The sequence below is a fragment of the Gymnoscopelus braueri genome, assembly GCF_963280865.1.
Source record: "Gymnoscopelus braueri genome assembly, chromosome: 5".
NCBI lineage: Eukaryota > Metazoa > Chordata > Actinopteri > Myctophiformes > Myctophidae > Gymnoscopelus > Gymnoscopelus braueri.
Genome location: NC_137606.1, coordinates 17,300,580 through 17,315,579, shown reverse-complemented (window position 1 = coordinate 17,315,579; position 15,000 = coordinate 17,300,580). Strand labels below are relative to the sequence as shown.

Below are 15,000 nucleotides of genomic sequence, written 5' to 3'. Positions count from 1 at the left end.
ATGGCATACATTTACTGTGCCACATTAGAGTTGACGTCTATTTTAACTTTTCATCATCTATTAATTTAACATACAAAAATGTCTTTGAAGGATAGAAAAAAGTTTTTTTTCTTTTTTTTTTACTTGCACTAGCCTTTCATACTGTAGTCATAGTCCATATCATATGCACACACTCAGGAAAGGCACTTTGGAAATTCAAATGGCAAAAAAATAGACATCCTCATTGTCAGGCAGAAACCTTGCATCTCCATATTTCATTGCATTGCGACGCGTCGTGAGCTTGTAGATCTGCTATTTTCACTAGTTGTGAGCTTGTAGATCTGCTATTTTCACTAGTTGTGAGCTTGTAGATCACAACGCTTGCAGATCCCAACGTATCTTCACTACTTCTCAAACATCCGTTTTTGAATTTCTTAATTTCTTTTATTTATGAACTAATTTTGAATGTTAATGCATTTGTTTTTGTTTTTGTTGCTTTTTATGTTTTGAAATAATAATGAAAAACTAAATGTAGGAAACAAAAAAATAAAGGGATATTTATTTTACTTGTGACCCATACAAATGTGTCCGTGAGCCACAAATGGGTCCCGACCCACTGTTTGGGAAACAGTGGACTAAATAATAACTACATTTGGATCCATTTGAAGGTGCTTTTTTCTCCCCCATTTCCCGATAAGTAACGGTTTCGGACGTACAAGGTTTCCACCGACAGCGATGACCAGATGGAGGACTATTACAGTGGCTACAGTACCTCCTCCTGTACATTGACACGCCAGGCTTTATTCTTTGTACTTTTGATCACTCTTATCTATTGGCTCAGTAAATAGTCACTAAATAGCGTCCTTTAACAATAAACTTTCCAGTCCTACTTATATTTTATATTTTACACCGCAGTGTTTTTCAAACATTACATTTTAAATGTTGTAATTATTATGTTATTGCAGTGTGCGTGTATGTGCGTGTGTGTGTGCGGCGCGTGTGTGTGCGTGTGTGTGTGTGTGTGTGTGTGTGTGTGTGCGCGTGTGTGTGTGTGTGTGTGTGTGTGTGTGTGTGCGTGTGCGTGTGCGTTGTGCGTGTGTGTGTGTTACAGCCTCTGGCTGTCATAATTACATGTTGAATATGATAAGCATTTCACCAAAGCACTTCAGTATCTCACAGCATTGGCTTTTCTCCTTTTGAACTTAATGCTGTCTGGCAGCATCAGCGTTCATGAAGATGATGATGATGATGATGATGATGATGATGACGATACTCTTGGCATTGTTTAAACAACGATGACGACAATCACGAGGATAACAATGATGATGATAATGATGATGAAGACATTGATGTTGATGATTAAAACAATTAACAAAGACTTAGTCAGTGATATGGTAATAGTGGTGGTGATGGTGCATGATGATTGATGAGGATGATGGGAATAATTAGGAAAGCAGTTGTTTGAGTCGGTTTGTCCCCGCCGCGGGGCTTCAGAGTAAAAGTCTTTTATGATGTGGTCGAGATCAATGATGATGGGGAGGATGCTAGCGATTCAAGCCCATTAGTTCAGTGGGTCTCAAAGTGATGGTAGTTAGGAACCAAATGGACCCTTACAGGTCTGTAACTCTTTAGAAGTGTACAGATGGAACCAAATGGACCCTAACAGGTCTGTACACTCTCAGAGTTATGGGGGGGGGGGGGGGGTGAGTGGCTTAATGCATGCCAAACCGGGGGGTCCTTGAAACGAAAAAAGGTTTGAAGAATCAGGGTTTCAGTTGACGAGCTGAGCTCCTCCGTGGGGCACCATCTCCGTCACCCCCCACGCCACCACGTTCCCCCTCAGCGCGCAGCCCTCGCCCTACCGCGAAGCCCGCTGGGAGATCTCCTCCTCCGACAGCACGCGGTCCCACACGTTCACGCCGGTTAGCTTCCCCGCGAACGCCAGCTTGGGATCGAACCCGTCTTCGAACCCCGGCATGCCGCTGGCACTCCCCTCGCCGGGTGGGGACCTGCTGCCGAAGGGGCAGCAGCCGTTCCTCTCCTGCCCCAGCTGGAGGGCCCCCCCCGCCGGGCACCACGTGGCCCTCGGCCACCCCGGGCGTGGAGGCCACCCTCTTGCCGTCGGCCCAGAGCGACGTCAGGCCCTGGTGGGAGCTCCACGCGCCGCACAGGTGGAGCCACTCGGGCGGAGCCTCTCCTCCTCCTCTGACGACGCCCCGCCCCTCCACCAGGTGCGCCTCCCCTCCCACGGTGAAGAGGGCGGAGCTGCCGCTGAGCAGCAGCTGGATCTCGTAGGGGTTCCGGCGGGTTCCGTAGGAGAGCAACACAGTCCTGTTGGAGACGGCGGTGGGCTTGACCCACAGGCAGGCGGTGAAGGCGGAGAGGGAGAGGGGCGCGTCGGGGACCACGGAGGTGTAGATGCGACGGGAGCGCATGGGGAAGAGGAGGGCCGTCTCACAACCTGGGGGGCGGGGAGAGAGAGAGGCTTCAGTTACTTTCTTCACCAACACATCCACCCACTGACCAGTGGTGGAAAAAGTACTCGAATGTTTTACTTAAGTAAAAGTATCAATACTGCAATGTAGAAGTACTCTGTTACAAGTAAAAGTCTGGAATTCAAAGTTTACTTGAGTAAAAGTACAAAAGTATTGGTATCAAAATGTACTTAAAGTACCAAAAGTAAAAGTACTAAAATGTTTGAAAATCGCGACGCGTTGTGAGCTTGTAGATCGGCTATTTTTAGATAGCCTAGGTATAAAATAGGGCTGAAGTGGTTAATGTATGTTTTATAATGTAATAATTTATATCTGCAAAGTAACTAGTATCTAAAGTTTTCAAATAATTGTAGTGGAGTAAAAGTACAATATTTGCCTCTGAGATGTGGTGGAGTAGAAGTAAAAGTAAAAGGCAGGTTTAGTAAGAGAAAGAGATAGCCACAGCAGTGCAGTAGTTGGCATGAATATCACACATATTACAATACGGTTCAAATACGTTTAAGGGAGAGAAACAAACAGAATGTCAGAGTCAGAGATATACAGACATGGGCAGAGTGGGCCCATTATTCCTACACTTCTCTGCCATTGTTTTACTATTTTCAAATAGTTCAACTAGCCGATCTACATCGACACGTTGTGAGCTTGTAGATTGGCTATTTGAACTATTTGAAAATGTTTTAAAAAAACGAAAATAGGGCCCAGTGTCTTTTATGTCTATGTTTTTTTTGTCTAAAATGGGGATGTGGGCAGGTAGAGGGGCTGTTGAAAAGAGAACATATAGGACAATATATCCCCTCTCTCTCTCTCTCTCTCTCTCTCTCTCTCTCTCTCTCTCTCTCTCTCTCTCTCTCTCTCTGTCTGTCTGTCTCTCAGCTCTTTAGACCCCCAGGGTTATTAGTTTGACCTTTGCAGAGAGGTCAGAGCCAGATAAGCATCTCTCACTGGAATCTGTTTCTCATGTGGTACACCTGAAGTTTGACTCTACTAACCACGGTGGGCTTACACTACCCCATACATATCATGGTTTGTTTTTAGACCCTTGGAACACCTGTGTGTCCCATAGAACACTGTTTCTCAAAGTAGGGTCCAGGGACCCCCTGGGTTCCTTGAGGGGTTCCAAATGGAACCTTACAGGTTATGGGGGGTCTTTGAAATTAAAAAAGTTTGAGAATCATTGCCATAGAAGGGACACGCTCACTTCTATGGCCATGAAAAGTGGGTTCACATTACCAAAGTGCTGGTCCAACTGCTTTTGACTGTTTCAAATTTTTTTCCAGGAACGCATCTCTGTCATTTTAGATTTATTTGGCTATTCAAAAACAGCAGATCATGAGCTTGTAGATCTGCTATTTTTGAAAAACATTGTGAAAATGTGTGCACATCTTTGAATATACATATATTTTTAAGCGAACATTTGTAACTCAAACCTTTGCTTCTGGGGGTCCCTGCAACAAAATATTTTACAAATGTTTAGAAAATATATATTCAAAGATTTGCACAAATGTTCACTTTTTTTTCAAAAATAGGCAAAAGACATCTTAAAAGGACGGAGATGCGTTCCCGGATTGGTTAACCCTCCAAGACCCGCAGTTGTAATATTACAACATTTGTATTTTATCAAAAACATGGTATAAATCATTTGTTTTCCTGTTATTCTTTCACCTAAACATCATCATTGGATCCTATTGTTTAGTCTTGCAATGTCATTGGCCGGGATATTTGCATATAAATACCCCCCACAGAGGCAGGAAAAGTCACAACTTGAAAATCCTTGAAGGAAGAACAATCTCTTTTTCACTGGACAGGATTTCTCACAAAAAAGTAAGTAAAATGTCTGCAATATTTTTTTTGGTGATCATTAGAATGTCTAGAACATGTACATATGATATTATTGGGAAAGATATCCCCCAAATGTAAATTAGAGCATGCTTTATACTTGTTGTTTTTTTACAACTCTGGGTCATAGTGGTAGCAAATAGCAATGCCACCTGTTCACCTGGCTAAGTGGAGTCTTTTATACAATTATGTGTATTTTCCCCACATTGCATTACTATATATATATACCACAAATAACCACAAACATTACCAAAATGTTTTGCTAAAACATTATAGGCAATGAAATGTTATAACTTATAAGCTAAAGCAGTATATTTGTCTTCGAGTACAATTGGTTAAAACATACAAATTGGTATGTGTGTGTGTGTGTGTGTGTGTGTGTGTGTGTGTGTGTGTGTGTGTGTGTGTGTATATATATATATATATATATATATATATATATATATATATATATATATACCAATTTGTATATTGTAACCAATTGTACTCGAATACAAATATACTGCATCATTAGCTTATAACATGTCATTGCCTATAATGTTTTAGCAAAACATTTTGGTAATGTTTGTGGTTAGCAATCAGTGTATGGTAATTGTTCATATGGGAGTCGCCCAGTTAAGAATCTCTCATCATTGTTCATGTGATGGGTGTTGGGATTGCCCACTTACAGTCATCCCCAATCCCTTTGTTAGGCTAAGCATCATCATTCATCACTGATAGTGCTAAGTACCATCATCACTGATGCCACTTGTGAGGATAAGCAAAGTACAATAGGTTGGCCAGACAGTATTGTGTGACTTGTGAAATATGTACCTGCAGTGAGATGTGCTAGTACTAATGTACTAATGGTATTTCTTTATTTTCATTTCAGAATGCCACAAGCAAGGAGAGAGCCTCGCTTCACTGCAAGGGATGTGTTGGATATTGTAATGCATGGAGAGAGTGATGTGGACATCGACTTTACTGAAACTGATGAAGAGTCGGATGAAGAGGCCTGTGGAGAGGAGTCCAAAGAAAACCATCCACCCAGTGAACCCAGTGAACCCACTGACCCACTGACCCACTGCCCCCCCCCCCAACCGGCCAAACACGCCAAACCCAGAATGCCACAAGCAAGGAGAGAGCCTCGCTTCACTGCAAGGGATGTGTCCAGACTGCAATCCATGCAAGGCACCATGTCAACATCGGCCATCAGATGTGCGCCAGGACCAAGTTGGACACCTCCCACGGAAGACAGAGAGGGGGCGCTGCAGGAATAGTGGCTGTTCAAGTTACACCAGCTTACTCTGCCACAAGTGTGGTGTTCGTCTGTGCATTTCAGGAGACAGAAACTGTTTCTGGGACTATCACTGCTAAAAAGCAAGTGATTGTAAATGGTGTTCAAATTGATGGATGAGAGGGGGTGCCCGTTTCATTTTGAGCAGGTGTGAATTGGTCTTCGGTGGAGGGCTGTTTGCATCACATTGTGACCAGTGTATATTGTAATTAGGTTTCTTTAGTACATTCATTGTACTGTTTTTCATTTTGTTCTTTTAATAAAATCAAAATTCTTAAAAATATGGCTTATTGATGTTATTATTCATAATGTACTGTTCTGAGGCCCAATATTATTCATAATGTATACTGTTCTGAGGCCAAATGATAAACCATAACCATATAAATGAACCCTTAAGTTGTTTTAGTGAAGTATATAGACATTTGCCATGCTATTCTGACAGTGAGTAAAAATGGCCTATAGGAAATTCTGCTACCCGTTAGACCCACTGTTGTAATATTACAACATTTCAATAAAACCTTACGAAAACTATTTTTTTTTAAAAACATTATATTTTCCTCTCCAAAGTACTCCTAAAACACCATCTGAAAGGTTGATTATTTTTTTTTGTAAGTAGAAATATATCCGGGTCTTGCAGGGTTAAATGTTTTTTCTCTCCAAAATAGCATTATCTGCTATTTTTACGCAACACCACCACACTACAAAGTTACCATCTCTTTGAAAATGTCTTGACCTTCAAGTTACAGTTTGTATGGATTTTAAGAATTGTTATTCTCTCTCTCTCTCTCTCTCTCTCTCTCTCTCTCTCTCTCTCTCTCTCTCTCTCTCTCTCCACTGTGCATCTCTCTCTCTACCCACTCTCTCTTTCCTCACACCCCATTGTCCAAGCTGTGAGTCTAACTGACATCATGTTAGCTTTAGCTGTTAACTGATGATCAGATTAGGTCAGGACCACTGCATGTTGTGCCACGCCCCCCCCCCCCCCCCCCCCCCTGCTCTTACCGCAACGCACACTATATGGAATAGTGTAGCTTAAAAAAAAGATTAAGGTTATTAAGGGCACACTCTTTTTTTCTGAAGTCATTGTGCTGTATTGTGAAACGTATTTTTGCTGCTGCTCCTTTCAGTGTGCCAAAGAGCGTGTGTGTGTGTGTGTGTGTGTGTGTGTGTGTGTGTGTGTGTGTGTGTGTGTGTGTGTACACAGTATATTCCTCTGTGTGGGGCCTTCGAGGGGATTTAGCTTCCATGAGATAATGCATCAACCGCAGCTCAAACAACGAGAGTTATGAGTTTTGGACAGGAAAGCTCAGTGGGAGGTATGAGCTGGATTGTGTGTGTGTCTGTGTGTGTGTCTGTGTGTGTGTCTGCGTGTGTGTGTGTGGTGTGTGTGCGTTTGTGTGTGTGTGTGTGTGTGTGCGTGTGCGTGCGCCTGTACGTGTGCGTGCGTCTGTGCGTGCGTGTGGCTGTGCGTGCGTGTGTCTGTGTGTGCGTGTGTGTGTGTGCACATGTATGAGCGAATGTGTGCGTTTATGCTTCTGATAATTAAATATTATATTTAAGTTGTGGTAACCTTTTTTTTAATCATTATTTACATCAGTACAGCTTTTTCTCATGTTTCATCTCCCCATCTGTCAGTTGTCAACTCTCTCTCTCTACAATATACTGTACTCTCTCTCTCTCTCTCCTGCTCTCTCTCTCTCTCTCTCTCTCTCCTCTCTCTCTCTCTCTCTCTCTCTCTCTCTCTCTCTCTCTCTCCCAAACCAGTTCCCAGTTGAGAGACACACTGGTGGTTCTTTACAGAGACCACAGTCCCTAAATATTGACATTTTTCTCAGGTTTCTTCCTCCTTAGGGAACGGTGGAGAAACAATCATTTTGTACATGCTCTGTGTGTGTGTGTGTGTGTGTGTGTGTGTGTGTGTGTGTGTGTGTGTGTGTGTGTGTGTGTGTGTGTGTGTGTGTGTGTGTGTGTGTGTGTGTGTGTGTGTGTGTGTGTGTGTGTGTGTGTGTGTGTGTGTGTGTGTGTGTGTGTGCGTGTGTGTTAAAAACGGCCCCCATCTGTTTCTGCTTTCCTGAAGTACTTTGGTGTGGTTTCTCTGCCGACCTGCTAATGATTATGCCTCCCTCCGCTCTGTATGTAGGCCAGTCTTACATTGTCGGGCTCTATAGACACGGTGCGTGTGCGTGTGCGCGTGTGTGCGTGCGTGCTTGCTTGCATCAGCATTTATGCCATACATATAGTGTATGTGGTTCATGATCACCTCTAAGTGTGCCTATTTGTTTGCATAAAAAGTGCGCGTGTGTGCGTGCGTGTGTGTGTTTATGTGAGTGCAGCTGAGTAATGCAACCTAAACAGTGTTGAGGTTTTTATTTGCCTAATGTGGCGGAGCAGAGCTGGCTCATTGAACAGGCCGGCGCCTCCATAGGAGTAGACATGAGCTGCGTTCACTCACTCACCCTCTGTTCATCAACCTTTTAATCTTACATTAATATTAGTCACTGTTTGATCCACGTGCCAACGCAGGGCAGCTGTGGCCCAGACAATCACATGAAGTGAGCCAGAACAGACAGATCGGTCGGGGAAACACCATCACCTGGTATCGTAACCACTTCAACCCCAGCATATCCATATTCTCTGGGGAACATTAGCCAAAAATAGCATTGCGTTGCAAAGCGTACAGATTGGCTATTTTTGTCAGTGGTGGAAAAAGTACTCGCATATTTTACTTAAGTAAAAGTATCAATACTGCACTATAGAATAATACGTTTTTTTTAAAAACCTTATAAAGTCAATGCAAGCGTACATGGCGCGAAAAAGCGAAGCGAAAAAGCGTCTTTTAATTATTCGGAACGAGTCCGAATTCTGCGTATATTCACATATTCGCCGGTGTGTAACCGCCTTAAAAGTACAAAAGTATTGCATCAAAATGTACTTAACGTACCAAAAGTAAAAGTACTCATTATGCAGAATGTCCCATTTCAAGTTTTGAATGTATAAACATTGTTTGAAAATAGCAGATCTACAAGATCCACAATGTGTCGCATCGCGACGCATTGTGAGCTTGTAGATCTGCTATTTTCAAATGGCCGAAATGTATATACAGGGCTGAAGTGGTTAATATGTGTTTTGTAATAATAATCAAAATCTACAAAGTAACTGGTAACTAAAGATTTCAAATAATTGTAGTGGAGTAAAAGTACAAAATGTGCCTCTGAGATGTAGTGTAGTACAAGTAAAAGTATTGGAAATTGGAAATAATCAAATAAAGTACAAATACCCAAAAATGTACTTAAGTACAGTACTTGAGTAAATGTACTTAGTTACTTTCCACCACAGATGGCAAAGTGATTTGGTGTAGAATAGAAAAAAGCAGTCCAAGTACAGAGTCAGCTCAGGTCCAGTTTGCTAGATCTAGAGGGTTTAAGTGATTAAAACAGGGCCTCTGCATGATATCCAAGCTAAAACGGACCCTTATGGGCTCTCCGGATGCATGGAGATCCTGGTTCTGTTGTTCTGTGTTCCGGGGATGTCATGCCCTGATCAGAATTATCACGAGGCTGTACACAGTGTGTTTCTGAGATCAGTCTGAGATTTAGCCAATGAGGATTAGACAAATCGGGACCAGAGGGTCCGAAAATCTGGCCCTGTGGCTGGATGAGGTGTTTTGTTTTATTTGAGAAAAGGAACAGAATGGTCACATAACATGGGCCTTGTAAAAGAAGCATTACATAAATTCATCCTGAGGTCTAGAGATGGACAGTGATGTCCATGATATATAAAATCCGGCATCGGTCGGACGGACTGTAACAAGAACCAACGTACCAAGGTCTCCCAGATAGACAGTAATGTTACTGGGGGAAGAGGAGCTACTACTTGAGGAGCCTGAACACAGCCAGAGGAAATGGAAAAAAAGGTATTTAGGACAAAGATGGGCAGGATGTCCTGGAAACATTGCGTTGGCCCTGGGTGTGTCTCATGTTTCTGTTTTGGAACGTGACCCAAATGTGTCAACACAGGAAAAAGATGACACAAAGAGGTGGAGGTCAAAGGCTGGTCTCGTCTCGAGGAAGGGGGAAGCAAAGAGATAGACAGACCAAGAAGAGTGAAAACAGAGAAAAGATGAAAGGGAGAGAGAGATGGCGTGAGAGAAAAACATGGTATCTTACCTGCAGGCAGGAATCTCTGCCTCGACGAGCTCATGGCCTGCTCGAGCGCCGCCCTGGTCTCCTTCAGCTCTGTTACCACGGCCGCCAGGGTCTTCTCCAGGGCTCCCGCCCCTTCTGGCGAGGTCACTTCCTGTTTCTGAGTCCCTCCGTCTCCTCTCTCTGGAGCCTGGAACCGCATCTTGGGGTTGGCCAGCGGCTCCGGTCCCTGCCCCAAACAGCTGGTCTCCAGCTTGGCGAGCCGGGAGGCTTGCATGCGGGACATGGACAAGAGCTGGTGCAGCAAGGCCTCCAGCTGACTCTGAGAGGTATTCCCAGATGTGGCGACCACGGCGTTCCCGCCGGAGTCCCGCTGGTTGAGGTGCTCCAGGGTTTCCCGCAGACGGGTCTCCAGCTGCAGGGACATCCTTCTCCCCGCCGTCTCCACGGCGACGCCGCAGGCACCTCCGTACTCGGCGACAAACCTTATGAGTGGGAAATGAAAGGTGGTATGTTCAGATGTGCTTCAGCACAAGCATAATACCCAGATCAACCTAGTTTAGTACAATACAGTTACAGCAGTGGTTCTCAACCTTGGATCAGGATCAGGTCCCGCTCGAACCCATCTGACCTTGGACCTTGTGCATTTTCAGAGCATGCTTATTTTAATGATCAATCAATTGATTGTGTTCTGGCTTGAATTAACATAGTATTCCTATGTATCTCTTATTACAATGAAAACATTTTTTTCAAGGTTAAAGAAGAAAATACCATGACATTTGTTCTTTCATCATTAAAATCTTAATGTTTTTCCAATTATTTGGGGGCCCACCCGCAATACCCTCACGGCGCACCAGTGGTCCCCGGGCCGACGGGTTGAAATCCCTGATATACTGTAGATATACTGTAGATATAGTAGTTAGCACTCTGTTTGTGGACCTCACCTCAGCATCTCTCCACGAAGTGAGCCCATCTCCACCTTGACGATGTCATCAGCGTACTGCAGCAGCATGTTCTCTCGCATCTGACTGTTCTCCAGCATGGAGAAGAGCTTGTCCCATTTGGTCGGGTCCGAGGACTTACAGGGGGTTGGACTTGGTGTGGCTGAAGGAATTAAGAGAGGGAGGGGAAGAAACAAAGAAAGAGAGAGAGAGAGAGAGAGAGAGAGCAATGTTAAAAAAATGTTGTTGGGAAAAATAGGCTGTTGGCGCATGAGCGTGTTGACCCGCCAGCATGTTGTTCTGCACTCAGCCCTGCCCCTGCCTTTATATATGTTTTGACCATAGACAGTAAAAAGGATGGACAAAGTTACACCCACATACTCTACAGACCGCAAATGAAGCCTATTTTTCAGCAATTTCAAATCCACCATCTTTCTATATCCAGAACACGGAAGTGAATGCTATTGTTTGGGACCAGAGCGGGGGTGGGGAATTAATGCTATTAGTTTTGTAGCTTGTCAATCAAGCCCCTCCTACAGCATACCCTACTTTATCATCAATTTTAAAATACATGGGACCATAATTTACCAAAACCCATATCATGGTGATTGAAAGAAGACCACTGGAAGCATGTAGTATTTATGACAATGTTTATTAAGGTAATAAAATCAAGTGTAAAGTTTGGCAAAAACCCATCCGCTTGAATGGAGAGTAATTCTTTCTGACACCAGCAGGGGTGAAACAGCGAAACTACAGGCCATTCATATGAACTGTCACTTCCTATACAGCCTCAATTTACAACTCAGAAGCTGGCCCCTTGGTTTTGACAGTTGAGCGTCGATCAGTGGTTCTTTTTTAATTTCAAGGACCGCAATAACTAAATGAGAGTGTACAACTGGAACCAAATAGACCCATTGGTTCCATTTGTATACGCTCAGAGTTACAAGCGGTGTAAGGGTCCATTTAGAACCCCCTTATGGAACCCCAAGGGTAACCATGGACCCCACTTTTAGAACCACTGGTCTAGTTCTCCACTGTGAAGATAAGAGCCTGTCCAGTTTAGCCGAGGACATGGTCCTAGTTCTGAGTGAGAGGAGTCGCGTGAGGGCAGTGGTGGAAAAAGTACTCAAATGTTTTACTTAAAGGAGGAGTTCACCCAAAAAATGACTTATTTTATATCAATTGCACGTCCCATGAAGCCTTGAATTCATGGATTTAATTTTGTTTTTGTCTTATTCCTAAGCCAACAATTTGATGAACGTGTGTATTTCCGGTAGGAGACACAAATAATCTACTTTGTGTCTCCTACCGGATACACTAGTCGGTAGGAGACGGGAATCAAATTATTAGCTTAGGAATGCAACAAAAAGTAGTAAAAGTATCAGGGTCCCCACGGTCATGAAATTCCTGGAAATATTTTGAAATAAAAATAAAAAAAATCCAGTACTGGAAAAGGTTTGGAATTGATCAAAGGTCCTGGAATTTATCAAGGGTCCTGGAAAAATATTTGGCTATGCATTGTTTTTGGCTATTGATTTTGTTAATACAAAACATTTTCATAAACATGTATAACATTACACGAAATATGTAACATAAGTAGTTTTTCGCCGAACGGGCTGTGTGATGGCAGCCTAATGTATGTCTCAATTGTTAGGTTGCACTGCATAGGGTGCCAGGTTGGTGTCACGTGATAAAAAGAACAGAGCTACAAGCTCACAACGTGCTGCAGCGTGATGAGTAGTTAGCTTGTAGAGCTGTTCGTTTGTCACGTGACACCAACCTGGCAACTTGTGCAGGTTGTGTGTTTGCTGTCCCAACAAACAATTGCGAGATGTGAATAGTCGGTGAAGCGTAAACGAACACAGTTAAAATATATCGGTTGAACTAGTAGTATGATCCACAATGCCAGGGAAATGTTTGTTTAATAATTTGTGGCTTACAAATTAAAAATTTAAAGACTGGGTAAAGCGAGAAAAGGACCCGAATAGAGCTGGCTGGTTTTACATAATTATGTTCATCCCTCCTCGTGTCTGACAGTATCCTCTTGTTGAAAACTTAATAGGAAAAACATAGGAAAACCTACAACAAAAGTGTAATTTAAAACATCCTTGCATCCTTCATTACTTTTAAATTCATAAATGGGGCAAATGCAAGGCAATATTATAAATAAAAAAAAAAGTCATACGGATGCCATAATGAGTCTTGTATTCCAGTGAGCTATGCCCTAATTTTGCACGAAATTTTGAATGGAATTGTACCATTCTATATTATGCTTTATTTTTGCTACACTGCCTATGTTTGGGCATTGTACATAGGAGTAAGATACACATTATTGAGCTGCATGATTGTTATATAGGCCTGGAAATTGGGCTAAATATTCTGGAAAAGTTTTGGAAAAGTTTTGGAAATTCATTGCTAAAAATGTGTGGGGACCCTGAAGTATCAATACTGCAATGTAGAAGTACTCTGTTCCAAGTAAGAGTCTGGAATTAAAAATGTACTTGAGTAAAAGTACAAAAGTATTGTTATCAAAATGTACTTGAAGTACCAAAAGTAAAAGTACTAAAATGTTTGAAAATAGCAGATCTACAAGCTCACAACGCGACGCGTTGTGAGCTTGTAGATCGGCTATTTTCAAATAGCCTAGGTATAAAACAGGGCTAAAGTGGATAATGTATGTTTTATAATGTAACAATTTATATCCGCAAAGTAACTAGTAACTAAAGTTTTCAAATAATTGTAGTGGAGTAAAAGTACAATATTTGCCTCTGAGATGTAGTGGAGTAGAAGTAAAAGTATAGAAAATTGGAAATACTCCAGTAAAGTAAAAGTACCTCAAAATTGTACTTAAGTACAGCACTTGAGTAAATGTACTTAGTTACTTTACACCACTGCGTGAGGGTGAGAACGTGTGACGACAGGAAGATAAAGAAAGCAGACAGGATGCTGAGGCATAGGTTTGGGTTACCACACAAACCAGATACTCTTGCAACATCCTTCAAATGCGTTTTTTGACTGCAAAGGGACATGTTGATTCATTTGTCTTGTGAGGTTCAGGGGAAATGGGAAGGAAGAGGGCACCATAGTGAGGTGGGAAGATAACAGAAGAAGGCCCCGACTGCTGGCGTAGCGGTCCGGGCACCTAGGCTCCAAAGTAGCCTGACGGCGCATTGCGGGTTCGAGTCCCATTCCCGACGATCTTTGCTGCATGTCTTTCCCCATCTCTGTGTCCTGTCTGTCTCTACTGTAAAACTTTAAATAAAGGCCAAAAAGCCTTTTTTGGGGGGGGAAGAATCGGATCAAAACAGTTGCAGTATTCACCAAGTTCAATGCAAAGAATTGTATTTCTTTGCTGACATGGTTGCCATTAAAAACAGGCAGTTACTGTAAACAGATTTTAAATGGGAGAACGACGGCACCTTGTTACCATAAAGTTCTTGAAAGAATCTGTACCTGTAAAGGCATTATCAAGAGGTTTTGGCACATAATTGAAAGGCTCAAAGCAGCAGTCCCTATCGGTGTTATTTTACAGGATGTGGAAATATATATAGTGAGATGTGATAAGGACCTGTCTTGAGTTTTGCTTAAATAAGATTTAAGATAAGCCCTTGGCCCTTGATCCTGTTGGCCGTCTGCTGGGCTACTGCCTGTTGAGCACTCATGGGAATACTGGAGAAAAAAGAAGTAAGTCTAACCCGCTAATGTTGAGATTGTAATAGTATAATCGCTCATGTACATCATCTGTGGTTTGTGATGATATGGCTTTGTTGACTTGATTGGTTTAGCTAGTCAGGTTTTGCTGATACTTCTGGTGTGCAATTTAAATGAAAAACAATCTTTCACAATTTCTCATTCCTATCAACTAACGTCTAAACCACAAGCTAAGAGTAATTCTCTTTTTTTTTAGCCAATGTTCAATCTCACAACGCATTGCATCGCGATGTGTCAGTTTCAGGCATTTAAAACATGTTGGTACATTTTTGGATGTGGGTATGGATTACTGAACGTGTGTTTAGAGTAAGTAAGCAGAAAGTAGATATTTCTCTTGGCTGATTTTTATTTGACTATGGTATTTCTTAAGTATCCATGACTTGTCCCTTCCTCTAGTCTAGGACTGTGTTAAAGGGATAGTTCAGCCCCAAAATTACTTTTTTTCTATCGATTAGTCATCCCATGGAGACTTGAATTCATGGATATTTTTTTGTTTTTGTGGTATTCCTAAGCCAATAATTTGATTCCCGTCTCCTACCGGCTAATGTATCCGGTAGGAGACACAAAGTAGATTATTTGTGTCTCCTACCGGATACACACCCGGTCATCAAATTATTGGC

The 15,000-nt window shown here is 42.5% G+C and overlaps 2 protein-coding genes across 2 annotated transcripts in view; one reads left to right on the top strand and one right to left on the bottom strand.

The window, feature by feature from the left end:
- veph1 (ventricular zone expressed PH domain-containing 1) overlaps window positions 1-15,000 on the top strand; it is a gene marked incomplete at both ends in the record, with an annotated part of 186,807 nt that overhangs the window by 30,451 nt on the left and 141,356 nt on the right.
- ptx3a (pentraxin 3, long a) overlaps window positions 1-15,000 on the bottom strand; it is a 19,797-nt gene that overhangs the window by 622 nt on the left and 4,175 nt on the right. The window contains 4 exon segments of the mRNA XM_080429565.1: window positions 1-2,050; window positions 2,052-2,440; window positions 9,753-10,213; window positions 10,673-10,832. The exon segment at window positions 1-2,050 is cut by the window's left edge and continues 622 nt beyond it. Coding sequence (XP_080285691.1) covers window positions 1,838-2,050; window positions 2,052-2,440; window positions 9,753-10,213; window positions 10,673-10,832 — 1,223 coding nt within the window. The 3' untranslated portion in view covers window positions 1-1,837.